Below are 27,133 nucleotides of genomic sequence, written 5' to 3' on the forward strand. Positions count from 1 at the left end.
CGACTTGGAATTTCTCGCGCACGGCGAAGAGGGCAGGCCCATCAGCTGGCCATGAGCTCGCCCGTCGCCGGCAGGAGCGCTTCTGCGAGCTCACCGGAAGCACAGACCAGGCAGCCAGCGAGCAACGGCAAGTCACGGGCACGACAAAACGATGACGAAGCTGCGACCTCGTCTGAAGGCGAAGGCGAGCGACTAGACGAGGATTCGTCAGAGGAGGATTCAGAGGATGATCTGGAACAGCTCGCGCAAGTGCAAGCAGGCTTCATTGAGGACGACGACCGAGATGGGTCACGCAAGTCCAAGAAGCGGAGCCACAAGCGCAGACGCAAGAGTCGTGAGGCGAGCGATGAGGCGCTTGGAGACTTGGACGATGATGATCTCGACCTCGTCGAAGCGAATACCGGGCGCCGTCTTGCAAGAGCGGCTGTCAGTGGCCTTCTTGTGCTCTGTTGACTCGTGCTGACTCGATAGATCAGCCCAAGCGACTCAAGCGACGCCCACTCGACGATGAGGAGCAAGCAGACGATGCAATGGAAGAAGATGAGCCCGAGCCAGAAGCAGAAGACCTGCGAGCGCCTATCGTCGATCTCTTCGGAGATGAGCAGGCAGCTAATCTCGCGCCCGGCGTCGCTCGCATGGCAGGCAACATGCTCGAAGGCGACGAAGAGGATGACGACGACGATGTTGACGAGATGGAAGGCTTCATCGAAGAGGACGAGGAGGACATGAGCGAGGGCGAACGTGAAGAAAGGGCGAGGGACAAGCTCAAACGCAAGGAGCGTCGTCAAAAGGGAAAAGGCTTCGAGGGCGCTCGCTCTCACCTCCGTCCGGAAGATTTCCAGGATCTCCAAGAGGTCTTCGGCAATGGTACAGAGTACGAATGGGCCATGCAACTCGACGAAGATGAAGACAAGCCTCAGACGTGGGGCGACATCTTTGAACCGAAACAACTCGCCAAATCCCTCATGGGCCCTCTTGACCAGGCCGTCCGAGATCGCGACATACCGGAACGGATGCAGCTCAACGTATCTTCGCTCGTCGAGATCGACAATCGTTCGAGACGAGACGCACTACTCGTTCAGTCTGATCTTGACGAAGCGGTCGACTGGATCTGGACTCAACTGAGTCACTCAAAATCGAAAGAAGAAAAGAAAAGACTGAAGGAAGACATCCCACTCAGAGAAGGATCAATTGGTGCCCTCAAGAAAGTCCTCGTCGAGCTCTGCATCAATTGCTACGAGCCTTCCTTCGTTGTCACAAGAAGAACGGATCTGCTCGTCTACTGGCGACATGATCCCGCAACAAATGAGCTGACGCCATTTCCCTTCATCGCGCCCGAAGACATCTGGCGCATCTATGATCTCTCCGTCCAATTCAAGCAGTTCATCGAAGACAAGCGTGCCCTAGAAGAACACATTGCCGCCATCGAAGCACAACCGGACTTTACAGGTGCCTACTTGCGAGATGCCTACACACGCATCTCAGCACTAGAAGAGCTTGCAGATTTCCGGGAATGGCTTTCGGTCAGGTACAGCAAAGAGCTCGAGGCGATCGAGCAGGATGCTGCCATTGCTACCGAAGGCGAAGCTGTCCGGTCGATCAGAAAGTGGCAAACACCTCATAGTGATACATTATACGAACGCGCGAAGCAGACAAAGATTGATAATCTTGCCGCTGCTTCGGGGACAGATCCCGACCTCCTCATGCAAGATTTCGAAGGAAGCATCAGAGCTCATTTCGCCGAAGACCCGGATGAAGCGCCGGACGACTATGCCGAGGGTTTCGTCGACGCGCAAAGTCCCTTCTTCAATCGGAAAGAACAGGTTCTCGAGGCTGCAAAGGCGATCGTTGTAAGGCAATTCAGCTGCAACCCCATCTTCAAGAGAATCCTTCGCAAGAGCTTCCTCGAGAACGGCGTCGTCAACGTCAGGCTTACCGAGAGAGGTCAAGAAGAGATGGAGGGCAAGCCAGATCTGACGGAGATCTACTCGATGCGATACTTGAAAGCCAAGCCAGTCGCGCAGTTCTTGGCGGCGGACGGTCCCAAATTCTTACATCTCATTGCGGCAGAAGCCAAGGGCTTCCTGAAAATTACGATCGAGCTGCCTGCCTATGCCATTCTGGATCTGCAAAGACGCCTACAAAAGGTCTATCTGACGGATCTGACAAGCACGCTCGCCGAGGACTGGAACAATCTTCGTCGCGAGATTATCGAGCTCTTGACCGAAGGAACCTTCAAGCTGGTTGAAGAGCTTACAGAGATCAATGGCAAGCAAGAGACTCGCGTTGTTCGACAGCAAGTGACGAAAAGCAGCGTTATGCTCAAGATGGCTGCCTGGCTGCGTGAGCACATCATCCGGACAGCGGAAGATGCCATTGCACGTGAAGCCGCCGACAGACTTACCGAGCGCATCAATTGTCAACCCTATCTGCCTCTCAAATATGCCAGTAGCTTAATCCCTGCCGAACACGAGATCAGTCCGCCGCCGCTCGTCAGAGGCCAGGCGCCTTCGGTCACTGCTATCTCCCATGGCACTGGCGACCCCAAACGTGATAGTGTGCGGATCTACCATCTCGATCGATTGGGTCACATTGTCAATAGCGAGACTCTGACAGATCTGCGCGAGTCGCGCGAACGAGATAAAACAAGTCTGACTCAAAACCAAGAAGACCTCGTCAAATTCTTGCTCGCGCATAAGCCAGATGTCATCGTCGTTGGTGGCTTCACGCCTAGTGCCCATCGACTCTTCAAGGAGGTGCAAAAGGTTGCTCAAGTGGCTACAGAGAGACTCTTGGCCGACAATCGAGAAGCGCAGCAGTATTACTCGTCGAACGAACACTTCGCTGCCGCATACGCTTTCGACGTCACGTTCATTCATGATGGGCCCGCGCAGCATTACATGACGTCGGAGCGAGCTCAGCACGAGTTTCCCAAGCTCACGGAACCTGTCGCTCGCTACTGCATCGCGCTTGCACGATACGCTCAAAGTCCGCTGCTCGAATACGCCGCGATGCGCAGTGACCTCATCAGCGCGAAGCTGACGCCAGATCAGTCGATGGTCCCACGCAACAAGCTTTTGATACAGCTAGAACGTGCCATCGTTGATCAAGTCGCTGTTGCCGGTGTCGATATAAATCGGACCTTCAGAGAGCCTTACTATGCTTCACTGCTGCCATACGTCTGTGGTCTAGGCCCTCGTAAGGCTCGCTATCTCGTCGAGCGCGTTCTTCAAAAGGTAATTTCCTTGCACTGCCGCATGACTTGGCTCAATTCGAATGCTACAGGGAGGCATGCTCTATAATCGGGCGATGCTGAGGTCACGGGGCATCTTTGGTCAGAATGTTTGGCGGAACTGCCACGCTTTCATGCGCATCAATTATTCGGAAGCTGCAGCGGCAACAAAGTCATTCGAGCACGATGATCCGAGCAAGGCGGACATACTGGACAGCACTCGTATCGACTTTGACAATTACTCGATTGCTCGCAAGATGGCAGCCGATGCGCTTGACAAGGATGAGGAAGACCTCGTCGATCTCCATCCATCTCAGCCGGTCGCGGATCTCATACAGAGCAATCAGGCACACCGAATCGAAGAGCTTTCGCTCGACGACTTTGCAACCGAACTGGAGAGAATGTTCTCCACGCCCAAACGTCTCGCTCTGGGGTTGGTGCACGATGAGCTCAAGGCACCCTACATGGAGCGACGTCCTCCTTTCCCGGTGCCGACGGTATCAGATATATTCGGCGCGTTGGCGCATGTGACGACGAAGACGCTCCGTCTGAATATGGTACTGCCAACTCGGATTATTACGCATACCACGCGCGACGAGATCATCGTCAGACTGGATTGCGGCGTCAGCGGCGTAATCGCGCCCGATAGACAACATGACAGCAATCAAGCGTTGCGTCGTGAGCATGCTCAGGTCGGCACGACAATTCTTTGTGTCGTGCAGGAGATCGACGCAGAAAACTTCCAAGTAAGCCTGTCGGCTAGGCAATCAGATGTCTTGCAGGCCCAACAAGCCGCTAAAGGATCTTTCGAGGATCCCGACTTCGATACCGTTGCGTCTCATCAGGACCGTCTAGATCGCGCAGGCAGACAAAAGCGCAGGCAAGCACGGATTAACAGAAACATCAACCATGACAGCTATCGCGATTTCAACTCTGGTCAAGCCGAAGAATATCTCAGCAACAAGCCAAGAGGTAGTTGCGTCGTGCGTCCCTCATCGCGCGGCACAGATCACCTTGCAGTCACCTGGAAAGTCGATGACCGTATCTACCAGCATCTCGGTAAGCTTCTTGTCTTTCAAGACAGGCTCGAGCTGATTGAGCGACTATTATCAGCTATCATCGAGCTCGACAAGCCAAGCGAGTTCGCCATCGGCCGGAAGCTCAAGATCGAGAATCTCGAATATGCTGATATTGACGATCTGATCGTGCACCACATCAGAGCAACGCATCGCAAGGTGGAGGAGATGTTAGCACATGAGAAGTTCAAGGGAAGCAAAGAAGCACTCGAATACTATCTCAAGAATTACGTTCTCGCTCGACCTGACAAGGCGGCATATGGCTTCGCGATTGACAAGGAGAAGCCGGGTTGGTTCCTGCTCGGCTTCGTCTTCAACAAGAACACTGCAGTCAAATACTGGCCTGTCAGAGTCATTCCCGGGGCTTTCCAGCTCCGCGTGGGCAACGACGACGCCGCTCGTGAGCCGCTTGCGAACGTTGCTGCGCTCTGCAATGCCTTCAAGGTTCGACAGGCTGTCTTACTAGCTGGCAATGCCAATCTCGCGCGTACGCCAGCAGCACCGCCTCTGCGTACGCCCTACATGGCCGGTGGCGCAACTCCTGGCCTGCCTTTCATCATCACCGACACCGAGAACCGTCAAAGGCTAGGCCAGGCGAGCAGCGGTCAGATCCCTGGTCGTACGCCAATGACGGGCAGAACGCCAATGCCAATCTCGAGCTATCGTACGTGATTGTACTTAACACTGCATGTGCATGTCTGGCCCGCGCCCTACCCTGCATGAGAATTGGCCATGTGTCCTCACAGTGGCGCCTGATTAGCCCTGATAAAGCGCGTGCCGCGTGCCTTGCCGCGGCGTGACCTTGTCCTGAGGCCGACGCAGCTAGGCGCACCTTGTCATTCCGACGCCGCTGATGACTTGGGCTGACTCGCTTGTCAGACAGCGTCAGATTCGCTGCAGAAGGGCGAGCGGCAGGCGGAGAACCGTCGAGACAGCGTGCAACACATGAGTGACAGTGTAACGAACGGACGTGATGGCTCACAAAGCGCTCAAGCTGTCGCCAGCGGGGCTGGACAGGGCGATTTCCCTCTCTATGACCCTCGAGGATTGTTCAGATCATCTTCAATCACGTCGTCAGGCTCGTCAAACTCTCCGTCGCTCACTTCACCTCTTTTGCGATCTACGAGTGCCTCGATCAGAGCCAACAGGCCACTGCGCAGACCAGTCGCCACTTCTGGCTCGAGCGTATCACGCAATCAAGCTCTTGGAACAGATGAACCTGACTTGCTGGGCGGTGACCCGCCGCCAACAACGAGGGACACAACGCCCATGCCCGCCATGCAGCTAGATGTACGTGAGGCCCAGCCTAGAGCCAGGTCAAGAGCTTATACTGCTGCTCTGTCACAGAACGAAAGCGCGCCTTCGTCTGCTTCACCTGCTAGGGTTGGCTCCAATCTCTATGGCATGTACCGCAGTCCATCAGAATCACCCCTCGTGTCGAGATATCCCGTCAGACAACCCTTTGACGCCGCACGCGATCGAGAACGCAGTACATCGCCTTTTGGACTCGATCAGGCGTCCAAGCTTGACTTGCCTGCTCTTTCGACATCGCCTCTGGGGATGTCGAGGTCCTCTGGGCCTCGCGAGGTGACTGATCGAACACCAAGCTCACCGGTAGGTTCGGCCGGTCGAAGACGGCAAGACAGCTCATTGAGCGTACAAAGCAACAATCTGTATCGCTCCTTTTCATCTGTGAGCTATACCGGTCAAAGATCTGCTAGTGTTGCATCATCGTCCTATCAGGAAGTACCCTGGTCACCTGCTGCCGCCTTTTTGTCGTCTCTCGGCGCTTCCAATCCAGCGCCGGGGACACAGCCGATGACAGACTCGCTTGCCTCACTCTTCTCGGCCACTTCGTCTGATTACGTGCAGCCAGACATAGTACCCGGCTATCGGATCGGCAAGACGATTGGAAGAGGCGGCTTCAGTGTCGTCAAAATGGCCGAGAAGATGTCTCCCGACGGCGAGACTGTGCTCGACAAGGTCGCTGTCAAGATCGTCAACCACGCTAGCCCCTTACAGGCTGACAATGCGACTACGCTATCAGACTCGATGATGATGGACATCAAGGCCGAAGCAGAACAGTCGGCTGTTCAGCCGCTCGAAATCCCGGGCACAAACGGCTCAAATGCATCAGACAAGTCTAGAAGCGGCCTCGTGGAGAATACTGTCGAAGTCGAAGCATCCATACGTGCTTTCATCAGCAAGGAAGTTTCGATCTGGTCTCATCTCTCGCCGCATCCTCATGTTCTTCCGCTGCTGGATGTCGTCTCGACGATGCACGTCACGTACATCTTTACGCCGCTTTGCGAACAAGGCAACTTGCTCCAACTGATTGCAGAGCATACTCGGCGCGGTCGACAGCGCAATGATGAGAGCAAAGGCAGTAGAAGACGTTATGGCCGTCTTTCGATCGGCAGATCTGCTTCGCCTATACCTGCTGGACTGGATCTTTCCCGAGCACGGATGCTATTTAAACAGATTGTGCTCGGTCTGCATCATCTGCATGTGACGTGCAGGGTTGCACACAAGGACCTCAAGCTGGAGAATATCCTCATCGATTCGGATGGCCAGCTGCGCATAGCAGACTTTGGCTTGGCAGATTGGGCCGTCGAGACCGAGCGGCGCGGTATGACCTCTCGCAACCGGTCGCGCTCGCAATCGAGAGATAGAGTGCCTCAGATCAGTGACGCTGCATGGGCTACGCGCTCGATGTCAGAATTCGAAAGTCAGCTGTCTGACAAACTGACGCGGGCGGCAAGTCGGAGCAATACGATGCCACGCTCAGCCGGTCCGACCAGTGGTGTGCCGGCAGAATACGTGACGGACAACAAGGATCTGCCTGCCGGCTCGCTCAACTATTGCGCGCCCGAGCTTCTGCGATCGATTAGCGAGACGGAACGTGCGGGCACGGGCGCTCCGGAAGTCAGCCAAGCTGTCGACATCTGGGCTCTCGGCTGTATTCTGTATGCCATGCTAGCCGGTCATCTCCCATTCGAGGATGACTTCGAGCCGAGGCTGCGCGCAAAGATTGTCAAGGGCGATTTCAAGTTGCCGGATGTACTCCTGCGGGCAACAGATGAGATTGACGAGCCAACGCGATCGGCTTGTGAGGAGCTCCTCAAGGGGTGCTTGTCCACCCTAGCAGAGTCACGCTGGACGATTCAGGAGATCCTCGAAAGCACTTGGCTGCAAGACGAGCCCTTGGGTGATATCGATGAGCTCTCGGGTCGGATCAGTCGGCGTCGCCTGGCCGACTCGGACTCGAGCAGTCGGAGTCGCTCACGGGGCAGGAGGGAGAGAGAGAGCAGCCAGTCAGGCCGTATTGCACGTTCAGCGCGTAGCAAGAGCCGCAGTCAGAGTGGTAATCGTCTGACGGCCTGGACGGGCCGAGAGTGTATGTAAGCTAATCCTGCTGTCGTTGTAAATGTTTGCACGTGTTATGCTATGCTTACAACAACATCTTTCTCGAATACAAAGGCTGACTTGGGCTCTATCGTATTGTAGTAGTCTTCCACTGTCTGGGTGAGCTGGAAGCCCTGCGTTTGCCAGAAGTCGCGAGCTTCGTCTGCGGCGGTATGGCAGTGCGTGTAGATGCTCGCGACTCTCTTGGTCGTCTGCTTCAGGTCTGATTTGCCTGATGCTTCTGTCGGTGGCTCGTTCGATCGTTGCGCTTCTCTGAGCGTGGATGCGATGAGCTTGGCGGCTAAGCCTTGCCGTCTGTAAGGCGCAAGAATGGCCTGTGGCGTGTTCAATGTGTAAGCTGTCGATACCCTGACAAGCGAGGAGCGTGCTGACGAGGGTCATGACGTAGAGTCTCGCTTGATCTGCTTTAGCTGGCGGGGTATTGAGGGTCTCTAGACGGGCACAGAGACCGCCGACGCAGATGTCGTTGTAGTAGATCAGCTTGTTGTAAGGCTCCAACTCTGGCGCGAGCGCATCCGCGTAGAAATTGTCAGAGTAGGTCATATGCTGTCTCGCCAGGGTTGCTTGAGCATGCGCTTGAGACTTGGCAGCGAGGGACGTACAGGGAAGACGACGGCGTTGATCTTTTTGAGCATGCCGATATTGTTCGGCGTCCTGTCCGGCTGTACGTGTCAGGCTCTGCAGGAGGGGGGAGAGAGGACGGGAGGGAGCTTGCAGGTCGACGACTGCCGTCCTTGGCTGGGGTCTGACGAGTGTCGGCATCGATCGAGACGAGACTGATGACTGTCGACTGAGCGGCCAGCCGAGTCGAGTCGAGTCGTCCAGCACGCGAAGTCGTTCGTTCACTGACCGGGTCCACCCTCTTGGATGAGACAGTCGCTCGTGCAGTGTACCTGCAGATGCCTCGCTCAGCAGAGAGCCAGTCTGCATACCTCTCCGTCAGCAGGACAGAGCACAGACGGCGATCGAGCACGGCCAGACCGTCAAGCAGGCTTGGACTATGCCAGCCAGCAAATTCGTCGACAGCCTCTCGAGCGACAGGGCCCACGTCCCAGTCAGGCCAGTCATGCCCGACAGCAAGCCTATGCGAGCGCTCACCGGTCTGGCTACGGATCAGCCGTGCCCCCTCCGGCCAATAACGCACAAAGATACCCTCATCAGGCACGTCAACCCGACTATCGTCAGCGAGCACAGCCGAGTCGTCAGCCTTACTTGCAGCCCAACAGACCTCCGATAGATAGCAGAGCTCCTCCTCGACGGTCTGACACGCCTCTTGACCTTCGGCCACCTGCTCAGACAGCGCCGCGGCTGCCGAATGAGCCCACGGAGCAGTACGAGCCAAGTGACGATCGCTCGAACAGGCCGCACAGATCGAGGGCATCCGAACCTCGCAAGCATACAGTCAATAGACTCTCGATACGTGACACCTGGGCAGAAGCAGCTCGGGAGCGACAGTCTCGACAGGTGGCCGGCAAACCGATTCGGCCGCCACCGCGCCCTCGAGCTAGGCTATCAGCTCGCCGTGTCAGGATCAACATCGCCATCCCTTCGGTGACGAGTATTGCCAATCTATCACGCTTGCTGGGCTACAAGCTTGCCCGCCTGCAACGGCGGCTCAATGCCATCGGCTTTGACGATGCACGGCCTGATCGTATACTGTCTGCCGATGACGCTTCACTCATCGCACTCGAGCTAGGCTTCGAGCCAGTCGTAGACGATCTCAACTCATTCGATATCTATCCAGAGTGAGTCCTCCCCTAGTATCAACTCGTGACTTTGAGCTGACAGTGAAGAACAGTCCACCTGCGAGCGATCTGTCCGCACTATCGCCTCGACCGCCCATTGTTTGCATCATGGGACATGTCGATCACGGCAAGACGACACTGCTCGACACGCTCCGATCGACGTCAGTCGCCCAGGGCGAAGCTGGCGGGATAACTCAACATATCGGTGCTTTCGAAGTGCCCATGAAGCTCCTTGATGCCAACGCATCTGACTCTGCGGGCACGGTCACCTTTCTCGATACGCCCGGCCACGCAGCTTTCGGTGCCATGCGGTCTCGCGGTGCCAACATCACAGATATTGCCGTCATCGTCGTCTCGGCCGATGATGGCGTCATGCCTCAAACGAGAGAGGTCATCTCGGTCCTCAAGCAAGAGCCTAACGTCTCGCCCGTCGTTGCCATAACGAAGATCGACAGGCCTGGCGTAGATATCGAAAAGGCAAAGAATGGATTGCTCGCTGCAGGACTAGAGATCGAAGAGTATGGCGGCGACGTACCTTGCGTGCAGGTCTCGGCAGTCGCTAATATCGGACTCGACACGTTAGTGGAGACCATACTGGCAGTATCAGAGCAGAAAGAGCTCCGTGTCGAGCGACAGGGCGTTCGAGTCGAGGCGCGGGTCATCGAGAGCAAGGTCGACAAGGGTCGAGGGTGAGCCCATTGTATTGCTGTCGCAATTCCAGCTGACGCATACGTTTGCACAGCAATGTCGCAACGCTGCTCGTCATGCGCGGTACATTGTCTGTCTCGCAGCATATCGTTGCAGGCAGCGTCATGTGTAAAGTTCGACAGCTCTATCGACCGGGCGGCCAGGCTGTAAAGGAAGCAGTACCTGGACAGCCCGTCGAAGTCACTGGCTGGACACAACTGCCCAGTGCGGGCGATGAATGTCTCGAAGCAAAGACGGAGAAAGAAGCTCGAAGTGCTATCGAGAATCGTAAGAAGCGTCAGGAAGCTCTAGCGCTGCTTGCCGACGTAGAAGCTATCAATGAGAAGCGCCGAGTCGCTGCAGAGGAGGCAGAACGTCTGGAAGCGATCCAAGAGGCCAAGCTCAAGAAGGCCAATTCTGTGCTCGGTGATCTCGAGGACGGCGAAGCGCTTCTGGCCAACGCACTCCCAGAAACGAAAGAGCTCAGGCTGGTCATCAAGGCCGACTTTAGCGGAACGGTCGAGGCTGTTGCTGGCGCAGTTGCAGATATCGGCAATAAAGAGGCCAAGGTCAAGATCGTGTTGACCGGAGTAGGCGATGTGAGCAATTCTGATATCGACATGGCACGTACGGCAGAAGCAGTCATTCTCGGCTTCAACATCAAAGCGCCGAAACCCATACAGAGCGCGGCAGCACAAGCCGGTGTCGCGATACATCTCGATACTGTCATCTATCGGCTGATCGACGAGGTCAAGCAGCGCGTCATCGGCCTGATGCCGAAAGTCTATGACTCTAAGGTCACCGGAGAGGCCACTATTGCGCAGGTATTCGACATCACGACAAAGGGAAGAGAGACCAGCAAGGTCGCCGGCTGCAAAGTCGGCAATGGCAGCCTTGCACGCTCAGCTCTCTGCAAGGTCCTCCGTGACGGCGTCGAAGTCTACAGCGGTAAGCTGAGCACGCTCAAGCAAGGCAAAAAAGACGTGGACGAAGTTCGCAAAGGATCCGAATGCGGCATCTCTTTTGAGGATTGGCAAGGCTTTGAGGCCAATGATGCTTTGCAGACCTACGAGCTTGTACAACAGACACGGCATCTCTAGACAGCATACAAGATTGCATTACATTGCGCGCAAACTCTTGACAGCTTCGGGTGCGTCATTCAGCATTGACCTGAGAGGTCTACGTCAGTAGGAATCAGGAGACCCTGAGTTTGCAAACATACGCGCTCGAAGAATTGACAGACTGTCTGGCTCAGCACCTCGGGTAGCTCTAGGACGTCTTGCAAGATGATGTAGCACTCAAAGGGGAACAAATCGAGATAGCGGGTCATCTTGAGCTCGAGTGCGCCACTTGGGCCGGCGCTGTATGAGACCGATGAGGTGTTCCTGATAGAGTTGGCAGAGGGCGTGCCATCCGCGCTGGGTCTCAATCGAAGAGAGTCGATGATGACAAAGACTACCATGATGCGCTCGGAGTTCGCTTTGCGTAGCAAGGCTGAGATCGCGTCCAAGTCCTGGCAGAGACCGTCCGAAATGATGATCTGAAGCTGCCAGACGCTCGCAGATGATCCGACCGATCTCTTCGATTGCTGTCTCTCGCGTGCTGCACTGAAGACTTCCAGACTCTTGTTCAGTAGCTGACGAACATCCGTAGACTCCTGCTGGAAAGTGAAGGCGTCCACGAGCTTTCCGCCGGCTGAGTCGGTAAGAGGTCCAGAGTCAAAGTCTCGCAGAAGCTCGAAATCTTTGCCAAATCGACAGATCGCGACGTCGCCCGCTTCCAAACGCGTCAAGGCGCCCGTGATGAGCGCAAGAGCGTCGAAAGCGAGCCGGACAGAATTTGATTCTGACATGCTGCGCGAGTCGTCTAGGGCGAGCAATATTTGATAGTCTCGCGCGCTTGGCTTGGTCCGTCGAAGCCAGATCTTGTCCTTTGCAAAATCGGAAGCGACGTAAGGGATGATCTTGCGCATATTAAGTCGTTTGCCAGTCCTGTAATCACCTTGCAAACGCGTGGCGAGCGTGGGAGCCAGGACGAGGCGAAGCTGCTCGGTGAGGCTGAAGCACAGATCCCGCGTTTCCCTGTTGAACTCTTGCCATTGCTCTTCGCCCGACAAGCCTGCTTCCAGCGATGTCACTACTGCATCGTTATCGTACCTGATACTATGCTCGCTATCGTCGCTTTCGATCTCAGCTTGTGCTGTGCCATTGACTGATGCTTGTGCATCGTCAGCTGTGTCTCTCTTCGACTCTGCTGCGTCGATTCCTGCTGAGCCAGCCTCGGGCCGCTCAGGAGCTATCCGCGTGGAAGCTTCGTCCTGAACGTCAGCCGTAGCCTCTTCTGGCTCCTCGTCAAAGTCCATCTGGCCCGTCAAAGCTGATTTTGTACTCGCGGCGACTGGTCCTGTGCCAAGCGCTTGCTGCTCGCTCGCGGGCGCCAGAGCCTGTGAATGATCTCGATCTTGCTCGTCAAGATACTCCATGTCTACATCGTCTTCGTCGGCGACTGCCTTTGGCGGATGCTCCAGACCCTCGTCTAGGCCGTCGGAGGCTTGTGCAGGCATATTGAGCTGTCTTCGCCATGCTCTGAGCGCATCGCCCAAGCTGCGATGGGGCGTAGATCGCGTTTGCTCAGTTGCGTCATCTTCGTCCTGACTGGCCATGTCGTCTTGCTGCTGTTCCGCTGTGCGGGAGCCTCCTTGGCGCTCAGCTGCAGCCTCGGATTGCGTGACCATGCTGTCGTTTGTGGTAGGGTCGGCAGCGGTCTCGTTGATGCTTGTTGATTCCCCGGAAGGTACTTGAGCACTTGCATCAGCATCTGCGCCGTCATGACCGCCACTCGCCGCGCTGTCCTGGGCTTGCTTTGCGCCCTCCAGATCTGCCGAGGCCGGCGCATGGGCAGGCGCCAGCTCGTCAGCTGTTTGCTCTTGGTCGACTACTTCCTCGTCATTTTGTTCGGGTGCATCGATATCTGGCACTGCATAGGGACGTTAGTACGCGAAGCGCAGATGGAGGCGCAAAGCTTGCCAGTCGTCTCTTGTTCTGCATCTTTGCTCTCCTCCTGAGCTTCGTTCGTCGCATCACACTCATCGTGTACTTGCGTATCGGATGCGTCGTCCAATGTGGGCGAGCCTGCCTCCGCATCTGCGTCTAGTAGCTAGCCTGATTAGCAGGGCAGTGATCCTCAGAGCGGGCAACTAACCAGGCAAGTCGTTCGCGTCCATCTCTGCATCCGAGGCCTGCGCCGCTGTATCATCCGGCTTGTCTTCCGCAGCATCTTCGCCGCTCGACAGCGAGATATTGTCGTCTTGCATTGCAGCCTCTAGGTTGACATCGTCGGGCAGGTCGAGCGTCTCGCCTTGATCGATGGGTAGCTCAGGTTCTGGCTGCTCTGCGGCCACGTCATCTTGCTCACGCTCGTTTTGATCGTCCGGCTCTGATGTCTCTCCATTGTTGTCCTGAGACTTCTGCTCCTTCGTATCGTTCTTTGCGCCGACATCGTCAGAGGGACCGTCTTCCTGTCCGGCTTGTGCCGGCGCTTCTTCTCCGTCCTTATCGGTGTCCTCATCGTCGCCCCACATCTTCTCGTCGACGGCATCCGGGTCAAGCGGGTCCACGTCCCCTTCTTCGTCAGCTGCCTCAGCTCGGTCTTCTTCTTCGTCGTCACCAGAGCCACTTTCTTGGTCAGACTCGTCGGATATCGACATCTCTCGACCGTCTGCACCAGCTTCGGTTTCGAGCGCACCGCCTTTATCTTGGTCGACCTCGTCGTCATTGTCCTGCGGCTCCTCGTCCTGCAGCCCCTCAATCTGTTCTTCATTCTCGATCTGATCGCCGACATTCGTCGCGCCGGTACCGTCGCCCATGCCAGTGCCATCTGATTGCTGCTCTTGGGCACCTGCGTCCTGCTCTGCGTCATCTTCGCTCGGCTTGCAATAGCCGCGCTGAGCGAGCTCGCGTGTGATCACGCCAACGAGCAAGACCAGATCGAGTAGAGCGAGATGATATTTGACATGTTGAGCGATCACGACGTCTGCCAAATCTCGATAGGCCTGCAATATAGGCAGAGAACGAGCAAGAATAGACTTGACGGTGCTCGAAGACACTCGCGCAGCCGCTGAGGCGCTCTCGCAAAGTCGAGAAACTGCAGCCGCGATCTCGCTGAGACGCAGTTCCGCGACAGAGGTGCGGAGCGCCGTGTCGTGAGTCACGATAGTGAGATTTTGGGATTCGTCGCCAGCCAGATGCCTCTTTGCTGTCAAATTCTGCGAAACGACGAGTACGCTGTTGGTGAGGAGGACATGCGCCGACCAGACATCTGCAACCGACGGTCGAATCGGAGCGGGAGTGGACGAACATTGGTCTATAGCTCGAAGGCTCTCTGACAAATTGCGCAAGACATACGCACACGTCGGCAGAGCCGAGAGCCATCCTTGCACCGTCGTCCGAGTGACATGTAGATACTCTACTGCTTCGATCATGAGCAAGGTATGCGAGTCAGCAATCACTGATAAACTGAGTCGCGCATAGTCGTCTCGCAGGCCGGTCAACCGGTCGCGATGTCTCAGGCAGTCATTGATTAGACGCGAGAGGTCGACCGCTAGACTGGAAAGTAGGGCTTGATTCTGCAGCTCGAGCGTGGTGTGATCTTGAGCGATGCGTCTGGCATCGAGCAATTCGCCGAGTATGACGCTCGTTTGTTTGCACACGTCCCCGATGCTTAGCTGGCAACTTGCCCCAGGCGCTGCAGCAGCAAAGCTAGGAAGAATGGAGATAGCTGTTTCGATGATCTCTGTTGGCCTGATGACCGCTGACAGCGCATCGCGATCGCGTAAGATCATCGCGAAAGCAGTATCAACGCTGCCAATCGCGCGCGAGAGATCTCGCGAGCTTATGTCTTCGTGGTGCTCGCCTGGAAGGCCGCGCAGCGATGGCAAGGATGACACGAGCTCATGAAAAGCTCGATCGGCTTTTTCGATGACAGTGTGATCAACTGAAAGGTAGGCGCTTTCGGTTTGCAGCGTGCCTGTAGAGTGAATGTTGACCGAATCACTGACAGCCAATGCTGCAGCTTCGCTAACGCTCTGCGCCAGCCCAGAGCGGCGCAGCTCCTTCAGCAAGGCAGCCCAGGCCCGGCGCTTGAGACGAATCAGGTTCTTTGCCATCTGAGCGTGCTCTTCTTTGCCGCCGATGAGCTGTGTCTCCCTCAAGCTCTTAGACTCTTGGCGGATTTGCTGAACAAGGTCGCATAGACCATCGAGCTGATACAACGGCGATGATGACAACGAGTCGGTCTGCTTGTCGAAACGGTGCAATGTCTGCTCGAGTGAAAAGACATGAGGTGGGAGGCTTGCGGGCGGTTGTATGACAAACAAGAGCTCGAAAGAGCGCTCCCGTTGCCTGAATACAGAGATGCTCGTGGAACTCAGCTCCGGGATGCCTGGTCTGCTAAGCAGAGGGCCGACTGATTCGTTGAGTCGAGCACGTAGCTTGCGCACCAACTTGTGAAGCTGCCTGTGACTCTTTTGAGCGCTCGTGCGCAACGCGTGCGTATTCGTGTCTTTCCAGCTGGCAAGCTTGATAATGCTATTGATCTCGGCTGTTACGCTCGATCGCGCCTGCTGTACGACTTGGGTGGTCTTACCGAGGCTGTGCGCATAGAAGTGGGAGAGATTGCGCAAGATGCGTGTGACACGTTCGTCACGCGTCTTTTCGGCGTATCGCGCGAACGAATCGACAAGTCGCAAACGGGCTTCGAATTGACCAACGGGGGCCTGCCCTAGAAATATGTCGATAAGTTTGATCAGCTCGCGGAGATGTGCATGCTGCTCCGGCAGTCCACTTGGCACGCTTGTAATCACAGCTAGTAGCTTGAACCACCAAGGCGCGACAGCAGACTCGCATGCCGCAATCTCTCGCTCGACAAGTCTCGTCCACGCTGATAGCTCTTGCCGCCTCCAGTCGATGATGAGTTGACTGATCGCTGCCTGATGTTCTGCCAAGCTGACCGCCTTACTCGCATAGCCGGCCCAGTCGTCGAGTAAGGGCAGCATCTGCTCCAGATAGGACAGTGCGCGCGCCACGGGACAGGCATATGCGAGATTGAGCAAGCCGTCACAGCGCTCTTGGATCGTCTGAAGGATGACTTGATCCGGCCAGTCTCTGATAAGTTCCGCCAGACGGCCTTGCAGGGGCTTGATGACGGGTACAAGCCTGGACAGCTCGGCTGCATTCGAGCCACGATAGAAATCTGCATCGACTGACCCGGCGTTGCGAAGTGCCAAGCTGAGAAAAGACAGACCGCTGGCAAGACTGGGCGCCTCAAAGTCTGACGAACTTGCGCCGGCAAGATCATTGACCAGAACTCGCATAATCCTGTCGTCTCGCTCGCGAAGCGTAGTCAGGCTGTCAAGGAGTGCGACATTTTCAGGATCGAGACCGAACAGTCGTAGGTGAATCTTATGGATGAGATCTACATCCGCCGCAGCAAAGCTCGCTTCGCTTGACAATTCTTGTGTGCGAATCTCATTGAGCACGTCCGTTGCTTCGTAGGTCGGAAAGAGCTGTGCAAGTTCGGCTTCAAGTTCGTCCGCTTCACTAAGACCTGACGCAGTGTCTTTATAGCGATACAGCGATGTCTTGTCAGCTTCAGCTTGTTCCGCGCGCGACTCGTCGGCGTTTCGTATCGCCAGCAGCTTTGCATAGCTGGCAGCAATTGCATCGGCTGCATCTGGGATGCTAATGATCTGAAAGTGAGCCAGGAACCCAACTCGACATATCTGCCAAACAGCGCTATTGCGCTGACTGATCCGAGGCAATGTTGGCAGATCTACGGACGATGTTATTGACATGGGAAGCCTATATACCAGCTTGAGAAGCTTTTGGGCGGCTGCGTGCTCACCATCTGTCGGTCTCTCGAGCACTATGTGTGATTTCAGCGTGAAGAGCGCCACTTGTAGCGCAGACAGAGCCAAAAGTATCGGACGCCCAAGATCTGGCTGGAATCGATGCGAACGAGCTATGCGGGAATGTGCTGCCGCAAGCGAGTCCGTCATCGTATCGATCCGCTTCTGGGCGTCGATGATGGTCCCTTGCTTGGATGATTCGAAAAGATCAGATAAGGAGGTGCTCAGCACCAAGCTTTGTATACTTCTCACATCGCGGAAGAAGAGCGCCAATGACGCTGCATCAGGCTCGCGATCTAGAGGTGGAGCTGGCAGAGCAAGTATCTCGTCTCGGTCGCGCTCGATTTCGCCGTTGAAGTCATCAATCCTCCGGCCCGAGTCTGTGTACCCGAAGCTGTCGCTGAGAAGCAGCGCATCCTGCATGTCACAGTGACTATCGAGACGTTGCTGAAGGAAGCGTCGACGAGTCCAAGTCTGCACTAAGGGATCCAAATCAAAATCGGGGACGTAGAGCTCCCAAAGGGACTGGGCCGCGGCGAAGAACCTTTTTGCGATATGCCAGAGATCTGATGAATCAGGCACGTGGTGCAAGATGTCGTGTAGGTGATGCTGCAAGATAGTTCGGACCTTTGCGTCGTCCTCATCGAGCGCGTTGGATGACTCTGAATCAAGCGCTTCTGATGTCATTCCTGCAGCTCGGATGATCTAAGGCACAGCAGCATAAGCTCATGCTCTATGATGCTTGACAGCGAGCTACCTCCTCAATCAAGCTGCACGCCAAACTCGATAGCGCATCAGCTGTCGTCGTGTGGTCGACAGTTGCCAGCAAGAGCCTTGCCATACTATGCAATTGCCCCTTCCATGCCGACACGTCGCACAAGTTAATGACGGTTTCGTGCTCAGTCGCTCGGAGGAAGGCAGGAACGATGTTGAAGGTTGCACAAGTGAGAGCGGTGTACGACTGCGCTCGATGTTCAGCATCACAAGCCTGGCGTAAGCCTCACACTCACACGATCGCCTTCCTCGACGACTGCGCGCCCGCTGAGGCATTCGAGCGCGTTGATCTGCATCTCCTGCCGAGTGTAACGTCCGTCGATATCTGCTAGTGAACCCGTTAGCGAAGCGACGTGCTGGTGTGCTTTACGAACCCATCGTATTCGCGGCGTCTCGCGAGATCACGTGGCCGGCGAACGGCGATAGCAATGCGAGTGGCATGCGGAGATTTTGAATGGCCAGCTCTACGAGGTCAGATGCCTAGGACTTGATGAGCTTTATCAAATGAACAAGAAGCGCGCGAACCTTGCCACGATGAGAGGTCAGCGCAGCACTTGTGGATTTGAGCAGCAGCGTCGCTGCTGTGATGCCTTCTGCTGCGTTCCAAGCGCTGAGCACAGCGGGGTGAGAGCCGCTTCGCCTAATGGAATGCGTCGCATCAGCCTTGAGCTGGCAGAACGTCAGCCATCGCTTTTGAATACAAACTAACCCACTTCGTCCGCGAGCGTCGAGATCTGTCGCTGTTCGCCAACGGTGAGCTCGCTAGTCTTGCCGATGCGATGCAGCTCCAAAAGCGTTCGTTTGCGAGCTGCTCAAATTAGGTCAGCACGGACCTGATGCAGCGTCCACAAGCTACCTTTGCCGGCCGCTTGCCATACCCTTTCAAATATGTTGAAATGTTGCTCGCCGATAGCTACCCGCGGTGGCAGGAAACAAGACCAAATGGTACCCATACGTAGGCCTGTACGCAGCGTCATTGACCCTCGGAGTCGTGCAAAGGCTACCTCAAGGATCGGCGTGATGACGGTTTGTCGAAAGTTTTGTTCGATCCACTCGATTATGATACGTAATGAGGAGGTATCCGCTGTATCTGAAAGGCAGAGCCTCTCGATTTCGAGTGCATAGTCAAGTATTGGTTGGAGCTGTCGTCGCATTGGACGGAGAGAGGGGTCCGCAAGGGTATCTTGCCACGACGCGATAGCGACACTGAGGTAGTCGAATAGGGCAGAGAGGAAAGGGAAGAGTCCTGCAAGGAGCGGGTCACTTTGCTCGCCAAGCTGCTTCCCTCCTTCGAAAGAGCGTGCTAATATGCAAGCATTGTGCAAACTTCCTCCGAGTTGCAGCCGGCGCGTATTGCTGTTGAAGATTCCGACCAGCGCGAGGAGCGCATCACTTTGTGTGGCGGCGTGTATCACGCTTTCCACAGGCTGATCGATGTAGAGATCGAGCGCCTGCACGCATCAGTAAGTTTGGATCTACAGTGTATCTCGGTCGCGGTAAGCACCTGATGTGTCTCCCTTGCAGCTTGTCCGTAGGCTCGTACGAACGAATGAGCTAGTGTCTCTTGAACGACAATTTGCGAGGCTGCGGTGAATGCAGTCATGCAGCGCAGAAGCAATGCCTGGTCAGAAGGCGGAGTGGCAGCTATAGCCTGATACGTGCGACTTGGGGGAGATGCAGATGGATCGAAGGCGCGGGTGGACATGACGCGCGATAAGCTGCCGTCTATTGCCGTGCAGATATCTAGTCCGTGGCACGGCTCGACAGGTGTACAGAATATTTCGACGCCGCGATTGCGCATAGCTCTCGATAGCTCGCCGTATTTGGGGTCGATAGTCATGATTACGCGAAAGTTAGAATGGGGAATGATGCGCTGTGGGCCCTCGGCTGAGGTACCACGCTCAGCAAGAACGACAAAACCGTTAGGCTCAAAGAGTGAGTTTAATCGGTCGAGTACCGATGCATTGCAAAGATTGGCGTTTTCCAGAATGCAGAGATCGCCGTTGCGCATTGCTTGAATGAGAGGCCCGTCGGTCCAGACAAAGCCAGAGGTCGAGCGTGGAGGCATGCATAAACGTCGGACGGCAGAGTCCAATTTTGCCCAGTTCGTTGCCGAGTCTGACAGTAACTTGATTTCGCCGTATACCCGCTCAATTCCGGGAATGCTATCGTGTTCGGGCGCTCGAGACAAAAGCCTTAGGAAGTGCTCACATTTGGCGGACAATTTGAGCGATGTTGAAGGAGTCAACGGGGCGTTGGCAATACACGAGAGATGATCGCGTACGTCGACAAGCTGACGCTCCTTCTGGCCTGATGCACTGTCTTGCTGAAAGCTGCCAAGAAGATCCGATGTATCCATCTGAGGGCTTGCCCAGCACCACAACGCAGATTGACCGGTGAGCGAGACGTAGCGGCGAGCAAGACTGCTCTTACCACTGGCACTTGAGCCGACAAGAACACATAGCCATTGCTGCGAGAGCGTCAGAGATAAGGCCTCAAAAGCCTCTTCGTGTGCAAAATCTGATCGCTGACATCGATGGAGCATTGCTCGGTCGGTTGTCGCGTCTTGACGATCAAATGGCGCCTGGCCAGGCCTTACATATGAATTGCCAACGCGGGTCAGACGATGTGGCTCGGTCTTGCACGTGATCAAGCCACAAGCTTGTATTATCTGACGAGCCTGGTCCCGGTCTCGCGCTGTGCGGAATCGCTGTACGAGCAAGGCGGATGCGAGGTGAGAGGATGAGCAGAACGTATGCTGGGCACGCAGATCGAACCAACGAATCACGTCGCGCAGATTGAGGTCCCATGGGCCGCCTTGGCGGCCGATATGGCCAGTCGCTGTAGCACGCTGAAGCTGCTCGACAGCATGGACGATGCGCTCGACCTCGGTCGTTCCGAAAGTCGGTCTAGCTTGCATAGCAACTGTCAAGTGATCCTGTGTTGTCAGATCGTCCATATAAACCCGTGTGAACCGGTCGACAAATGACTTCGGCAGGCCTTTTCGGGAGCCGCCCTGGCCAACCGGATTTTGAGCGGCGAAGATGCGAAAGTCTGGGTGCCGAACAAAAGTGCGATCAAGTTCTGGCACAAAGACGGTGCCTCGATGATCCAGACAAGAATTGAGCCCTTCCAGGACCGACTGAGATGCGAGATTCATCTCGTCTAGCAATGCCCAATGACCGTGCTCCATGGCATGCAGGAAGGGTGCCGTGCACCACGCGAAGGCGGGGCCGCCAGCTTTACCATTGCTTGACGGTAAATCGCTACCGAAGAGGTCCGCAAGATCAGTCTGATCCGAAAGATTGATTCTGCACAGCGGTTTGCCGGCGATTGCGGCCAACGATTGGATCAGACTTGTCTTGCCAACGCCGGGACTACCTTCGAGCAGCAAAGACTTGGGCAGTTGTAGCGCTCGCAGAACCCTGTGGGCACTTTTCAATGTCGTTGGCGCGAGTAGGTTGTGTGTAATTGTTGCAACCTGCGCGTCGCTGCGTGACAAAGCAAAGCTGCCTACGCTGAGAGTGGCGGTCTCGAGCTTTACGATGATTCCGTCCTCGCTGACGTGCTCTGAGCTAACTTGAAAAGTCTGGAGAAGCCGCTTGAGAGCCTCAATACGAGACTGAGCGATATAGGCATGAGATGCACCCGCAGTGGATGAGTGTGCGCCAACTCCATCCACAAGAGTCATCAAGCCGCCATGTACGGCGGCGATTGACACCTCCAGCCGGGGCGTAGTTGCGTTCACAAAATCCGCCCAGGCGAGAGTATCGCGCAGAGTGACGGCAAATCCACCTGGGCTGACAGAGAACCAGGCTGAGAAGGAGAGAATCGCATCGGTCAGGGTACGCAGACTGCCATCTCTCCATCGGGTATCGACGATGGCTTTCAAATCAGCGTGGTCTGTGACTGAGGGTACCCAGATCTCGGTGAATCGATTGCGCAGGGCTGGCGAGAGCTCTTTCTTGCCGAAGTCACCACCAGGATTCATCGTGGCGATAATGTTGAACGCCGGTGAAGCGGTGACTATATTGAGGTCCGCACCATATTCTACTTTCTCAGCCAGCAGAAGCGTACGAGCCGGCTCGAGCATGCTGTTGAGTCGCTCCAGGACTGAGTCGTCGGCGAGCGAGATTTCGTCGAGCAGAAGGAGAGCGCCCTGCTTCATGGCCTGCACTAACGGACCGTCATGCCACTCAAACAGCGCATCGGCTTGCGCATTGCGAATACGCAACTGCTCGATCTCTTGCAGCGGTAGCAGTTGTGCTTCCGCTGCCGCTTCGAGCGCCCGAGCGACATCTTCAGGGCTGCTGTCAAGGCGTATATCCGGCATGAGCACACAAAGATCGTCGACAAGCGCAGCATGATTCGCAGCTCTACAGCGTACAGGCCGTTGCGCGCCGAGAAGATCCGACGTCTCTGTGTTCTGATGCAGATTCACCGTGAACAGTTGTTGGCCAAATCGTTGCGCAAGTGCCTGACAGACAGACGTTTTGCCGGAGCCAGTCTCACCGATGAGCAGGATCGGCTCATGATTGCGTAGTGCGGCCTCCACCAGAGCGAAGAGTCTCTTCATAGCCGACGTCCAGACTAGCGAGGTTTTGTCCAGTCCTCGAGCAGCCTGCTCAATCGCCCGGTCATAACTGGCAGTTGGATTCAGAGTTACCTTGAAGACGCTCTCGATGACAGATCGAACGAGATCGCGATCGGTAGGCGAACGAGCGCGCTCACCGATGAGCTCGAAGCCAGCCATCGCAAGTTCTTCGTAGCTGGTAAAAGCCAGGCTACGATCGCCCCACCGAAAGAGATCCCGCAGGGTTGCGAAAGCATATTTCTGCTCGAAGATACGCATTGCTTGCCTTTGTCTCTGCAGCTCCGCGAAAACGTCGATGATCTTCGTCGCCCAAGAGGGCGCCATGCGACAACGTTGATACAGGATCTGCTGCAGCTCATCCGACGGCACGTCATCGAAGTGGAATTCGAGGAAGCGATTGCGAAACGCTCTCGAGAGAACTTTGCGGCCGCCATACGCGCCGGGCGGATTCTGCGTCGCGAAGAGCATAAAGTGCGGATGTGGTCGCACAACCTCCTGCGAGAATTATACAGCATCAGCCACGCTGGACGGGGCAGTGTCCGACACACCTGAGTCTCAGGGATTATCAGTTCCCGATTGTCATCAAGCAAGCGATTGAGTGCCTCGAGAACGTCCGACGGTGCAAGATTGAGCTCGTCGAGCACAATCCAATGTCCCAGTCTGAGGGCATTGACGAGGAGGCCTTCTCTGAAGACGAGCTTGCCAGTAGTCGCATCGGACACATAGGTGCCGATGTATTCTTGTATATCAGTATGCTCATGATTATTGATGCGCACGAATTTGTGGCCGGTTTGCTGAGCAAGATGCTCGATGATGCTTGTCTTGCCGCTTGACGTCGGACCTTGAATCAGGACAGGCACATGTCGCAGAAAAACTGCACGTGCAAGATCGCCGAGCTTCTCTTGTACGGATCGCGTGAGGACGTAAGGATGATCTGCTGTAATCTCTGGCTCGGGTCCGCGCTCGACGAAATAGTTGCCAATTTGGACAGCTCCGATGCCTTTGGGAAAGGTTGCTGCTGGCGCGCGGCTCTGTCGGCCAAGCAAGAGCTTGCGGTTAAGTAATGACAAAAGCTTCTGCCGACTCGCGCTATCGAGATGCATGCCAAATGCGAGAATGATTCCCTCGCAGAGAGCCTGCCTAATGCGCAGAAAGCTGTGCGTGGCCAGCGCAAACGAAAGCGATCGTGCCAGCGTTCGCATTGAATAGACCGGCGGCTGATTCTGGCCGTCTGCGAGCAAACCTGCTTCGCACATTGCACGTAGATCTGTGTACGTCTCTGCAACATCTGCAATGACAGCCTTGTCGCTCATGCAAACGGTCTGAATGTAGTCGCTGACGATCAAACGCAGTGCTGCAGCATCTTTGTCAGGTGCGTCCACGAAGATTTCGGTGAAGCGAAGTCGAAGCGAATGTGGTAGGTCGCGCTTGCCGACATCGGTCGCCGGATTCATACAGGCCAATAAACGAAAGTTCGGGTGTCGCTGGACAGGCTCGAGATCGCCTTTCTCGGTCAACGTGAGTGAGCTCGTTGCGCTCGAAAGAAGTGCGGCCAGCGCTTGCAAGGTCTCCGCGGAAGCCAGATTGATCTCGTCCAGCAAGATCCAGTGACCCTCACGGATTGCTCTTACTAAGGGTCCTTCGACGAAGCGGAATGCGACCTTGCTACCTTTTGCCGGACCCGAACAATACTGAGCCTCAAAACTTTGCACTTGGGAAAGGAAGCTGTGCCATTTCTTGCCCTGTCGCCGTCTGTTGTCGTCATCTAATCGACTGGTCTTGCGAGGTGGCGAATTCGCAGGATCGAGCCTATTGCTAGCCATCGGCTTCGCTTCGAAGAGCTTGCGAGCGCGAGCGTTGGCCTCAGTGAAGAGTCCGACGAGGCGCTGCCATCTTGCTTTGTCATATGCACCTTGCACAGCTTTGATATACTGTGCATTGCGTGAGAGCGAGAACAAGGATCCAAACAGCTCAACGAATATGTTGACCAGCGTGAGCGCAGCATCTGCGCGATGTAGTGATCAGATCAAGCTTGAAGATGGGCACGAGATATCTCACGTTTCGCCTCGGCCTCACGGTCAACGGGCTTGAAGCCGCCGATGAGATCAGATGTCTCCGACTGATTGGATAGATTGAGCGAGATGAGTGGATGTCCAACTGAAGCCGCTAGGAAGGTACACGCAGCAGTCTTGCCTGTGCCTGTCTCGCCTACGAGGAGGACAGGTTCTGCGGTCGATATACACCGAGCTATACGCTCGAGCAGAACCAAAGCGGGACGGGTCAGCGCAAATGGACGCTGGGACAGGCTCTGATCCGGCCAGGCTGTCAACGGTATCCTTGCGCGACCGACGTGTAACGCCTGTCCTGTGGTCGAGCTGTCACTTGCAGGTCTCTTTGGCGTATGAAATGCGGGCACGCGTCGATCTAAAGCTGCCTCAATGCCCTCGAGCTCGACAGCAAGCGCAAGCTGAAGGATCGTCGCTCGTGCCAGGTCACGAGAGCTACTCGACGCAAGGAAGAGGTCGCAGGCGTCGAGTAAGACATCGCTCGAGAGGCCGGGATTCGTCAATGCGGCTGCCTGAACATGATCGAGCGAGAAGGCGGCCAAGGATTGTTCTATGCGAGCACACCATCTTCAAATAGGGATCAGCAGAGTCATTAGATGCAGTTGCGGCTTACTTTGTGAGATCGCGGAGGGTAGCGGGCTTGTTGCGAGAGTGATCCAATCCTTGAAGGCTGGCATAAGCGGCCAAGACTTTGTTGAAAAGCTCGGTTGAGGCAAGCTTGGGATGGCTGGAAGCCAGTATTGCTCTCAAATGATCATCACTGGGCGAAGCAAGATCTACGCGGCTCCAATACTGAGCGCCCAGAAAGGTAGGATTCGCATCTGTTGCTGGATGCAGTGCGATCAGGCGAAAGTCCGGCCGAGCCGTGACGCGCGCTCGACCGGTATGAAGGCTTGCGCAAGCTGCTAGCCCGAGCTTGGGCCGGCAAGTGCATCCATTGAGTGCAGCTTCTCGGCATTGCTCTGCGACTTCAGAGATGACGCTGAGTACGTCCTCGGAAGCATGCTGAATACCATCGAGGACGAGCCAACGGCCCAATCTCATGGCTTTCGGCAGGGAACCCTCGACGAACACGAACGAACCTGGTTGGGTAGGCGAGGATGAGAGGGAGCCAAGGAGAGATTTGGCGTCAAGGGTCTTGTCAGCCAGATTGATGACTAGCAAATCATCGTTGAGCAGACGAGGCCGCAAAGTGGCTCGCAGATGACGCAGCATCGTCATCTTGCCAGCAGACGGTAGCGAACAGAGCAGCAAGGGAGTCGATCGTGAAAGACATGCGGCACTCGACCGCAGAGACCTGTCCGTTGCTTCTGAATGCACAAAATGATCGATCGTCAGCGCGCTCGTGCTTGCGATTGGTGAAGACGACGAGGACATGAGCCAATCGTGAGCTACATCGAGATGTCCGCATACGTCGACTGTGACGGATGAGAGATCGTCTATCTCGAGGCAATGAGATCTGCGCTCGGCATGCAACGATTCGTGTGGTCGCGCAAGAGAGGTCTCGAGGGCTGGCAGGACCCAGACGTCGGCGAACTGATGCTCGATAGCGATGCTGAAATTTCCGCTCGACTCCTCTAGCTTGGCCTGACCTATCGTGCATGCTTCCCAGTTAATCCAGTCATCTTCGTGATCGTCACTGGCGGCAGGCACGAGTGTAATGTTCAGGTCGGCGATGTCATCTGTACGAATGACCCATTCGCGTTTGAGCTGCTCTGCCCGTGCAGCCTGCCAGCCTGTCCATTGTCTGATGACACGCCAAGCAAGCAAACGCAAAGAGCGGCGCGGATGATGCTGCGCGACTTCGAGAAGGGCTGGCGGCGGACAGGCCGGTGACCATTGAGGCACGACGGTAGGCAACATGACCAGGGTAGGCAAAGCGACGAGCAACCTATGCAGCGCAAGCAAAAGGGGTTCGAGCCATATCGCGCTGTCTTGCGCCTCGAGGAGACCAAAAGGGTCCACCGCAAGCGCAGGGTGCGTGAGAAGCCGTAAGAATAGTCTGAAAGCAAGTCAGACTACGCCACAAGCTTGTAGCCTGAAAGAGCGCACAGATTGACATTGTCGGTGATGGTGGTAAAGCGAGCAAGCGCGATAAATGCGAGCAGAGCATGTCTCCGACTAGCTGTAGAAGCGGGCGCAGGTGAATCGGGTACACTATCAGAGACCAGGCGTGCTGCGATGTCGATCAACACGGGCTCAAAGCGTCTTGCGATGGAGAGCGTCAAGGCAGGCTCGAGACTGAGCCTTGCAAGGCAGTCCAAGAGGGCGTGCCCCGAGTATCTCGGCTCAGAAATTGCATCATCTGCAATGTCGGCGGCATCGACGAGGGAAGCCCAAGCTTGCAGCGGTGCGATATCTCGGGCGGCAATGACGAGCCGACTTTTCTGCGATCTTGGCCTTTGCAGCTCTGCATCAGGCTTCTGCGTGGCTTTCTTCTCGCTAAATAGGATGCCTGTCTCCTCAAGTAGCGCCTTGGCAGACTGCGCCGCATCGAAGTCGCTCCATGAGAGCATGGAAGGATGTCGTAAAATTTGGCGAGCAGCTCGGCACAGAGCCTGTACCAGTCGGGTATGTTTCAAGTAGAAGAATCATCAATCTGTGCAACGGCGGCTGCTGCCCTGCTTGC

At 55.8% G+C, this 27,133-nt stretch overlaps 4 protein-coding genes across 4 annotated transcripts; 2 read left to right on the forward strand and 2 right to left on the reverse strand.

Annotated features, from left to right (window-relative positions):
- Nucleotides 1-23: 23 nt before the first annotated feature.
- Nucleotides 24-7,713, forward strand: L969DRAFT_25222 (uncharacterized protein; the record flags this gene model as incomplete). The annotated part of the gene is made up of 6 exons (XM_014710933.1): nucleotides 24-426; nucleotides 477-3,236; nucleotides 3,286-4,291; nucleotides 4,346-4,972; nucleotides 5,192-5,598; nucleotides 5,656-7,713. The coding sequence occupies exons 1-6, from the start codon at nucleotides 52-54 to the stop codon at nucleotides 7,711-7,713; spliced, it is 7,233 nt and encodes a 2,410-aa protein (XP_014566419.1). The 5' UTR covers nucleotides 24-51.
- Nucleotides 7,714-7,748: 35 nt separating this feature from the next.
- Nucleotides 7,749-8,496, reverse strand: L969DRAFT_51562 (uncharacterized protein; the record flags this gene model as incomplete). The annotated part of the gene is made up of 4 exons (XM_014711088.1): nucleotides 7,749-8,048; nucleotides 8,107-8,280; nucleotides 8,337-8,396; nucleotides 8,458-8,496. The coding sequence occupies 4 exons, from the start codon at nucleotides 8,494-8,496 to the stop codon at nucleotides 7,749-7,751; spliced, it is 573 nt and encodes a 190-aa protein (XP_014566574.1).
- L969DRAFT_560248 (uncharacterized protein) lies at nucleotides 8,140-11,296 on the forward strand. Its single transcript, XM_014711089.1, has 3 exons — nucleotides 8,140-9,479; nucleotides 9,533-10,168; nucleotides 10,222-11,296. The coding sequence occupies exons 1-3, from the start codon at nucleotides 8,602-8,604 to the stop codon at nucleotides 11,264-11,266; spliced, it is 2,559 nt and encodes an 852-aa protein (XP_014566575.1). The 5' UTR covers nucleotides 8,140-8,601; the 3' UTR covers nucleotides 11,267-11,296.
- Nucleotides 11,297-11,325: 29 nt separating this feature from the next.
- On the reverse strand, nucleotides 11,326-27,040 carry L969DRAFT_77204 (uncharacterized protein; the record flags this gene model as incomplete). Its single annotated transcript, XM_014711090.1, has 14 exons — nucleotides 26,557-27,040; nucleotides 25,118-26,506; nucleotides 24,497-25,071; nucleotides 22,987-24,443; nucleotides 19,349-22,933; nucleotides 18,701-19,295; nucleotides 18,558-18,652; nucleotides 18,370-18,513; nucleotides 18,219-18,324; nucleotides 18,081-18,169; nucleotides 17,828-18,031; nucleotides 13,368-17,775; nucleotides 13,163-13,315; nucleotides 11,326-13,142 (listed from the first exon to the last, which is right to left on the reverse strand). The coding sequence occupies exons 1-14, from the start codon at nucleotides 27,018-27,020 to the stop codon at nucleotides 11,326-11,328; spliced, it is 15,081 nt and encodes a 5,026-aa protein (XP_014566576.1). The 5' UTR covers nucleotides 27,021-27,040.
- Between the last annotated feature and the right edge of the window lie 93 nt (nucleotides 27,041-27,133).

This window comes from Mixia osmundae, assembly GCF_000708205.1.
Source record: "Mixia osmundae IAM 14324 unplaced genomic scaffold scaffold_8, whole genome shotgun sequence".
In the NCBI taxonomy this organism is placed as follows: Eukaryota; Fungi; Basidiomycota; class Mixiomycetes; order Mixiales; family Mixiaceae; genus Mixia; species Mixia osmundae.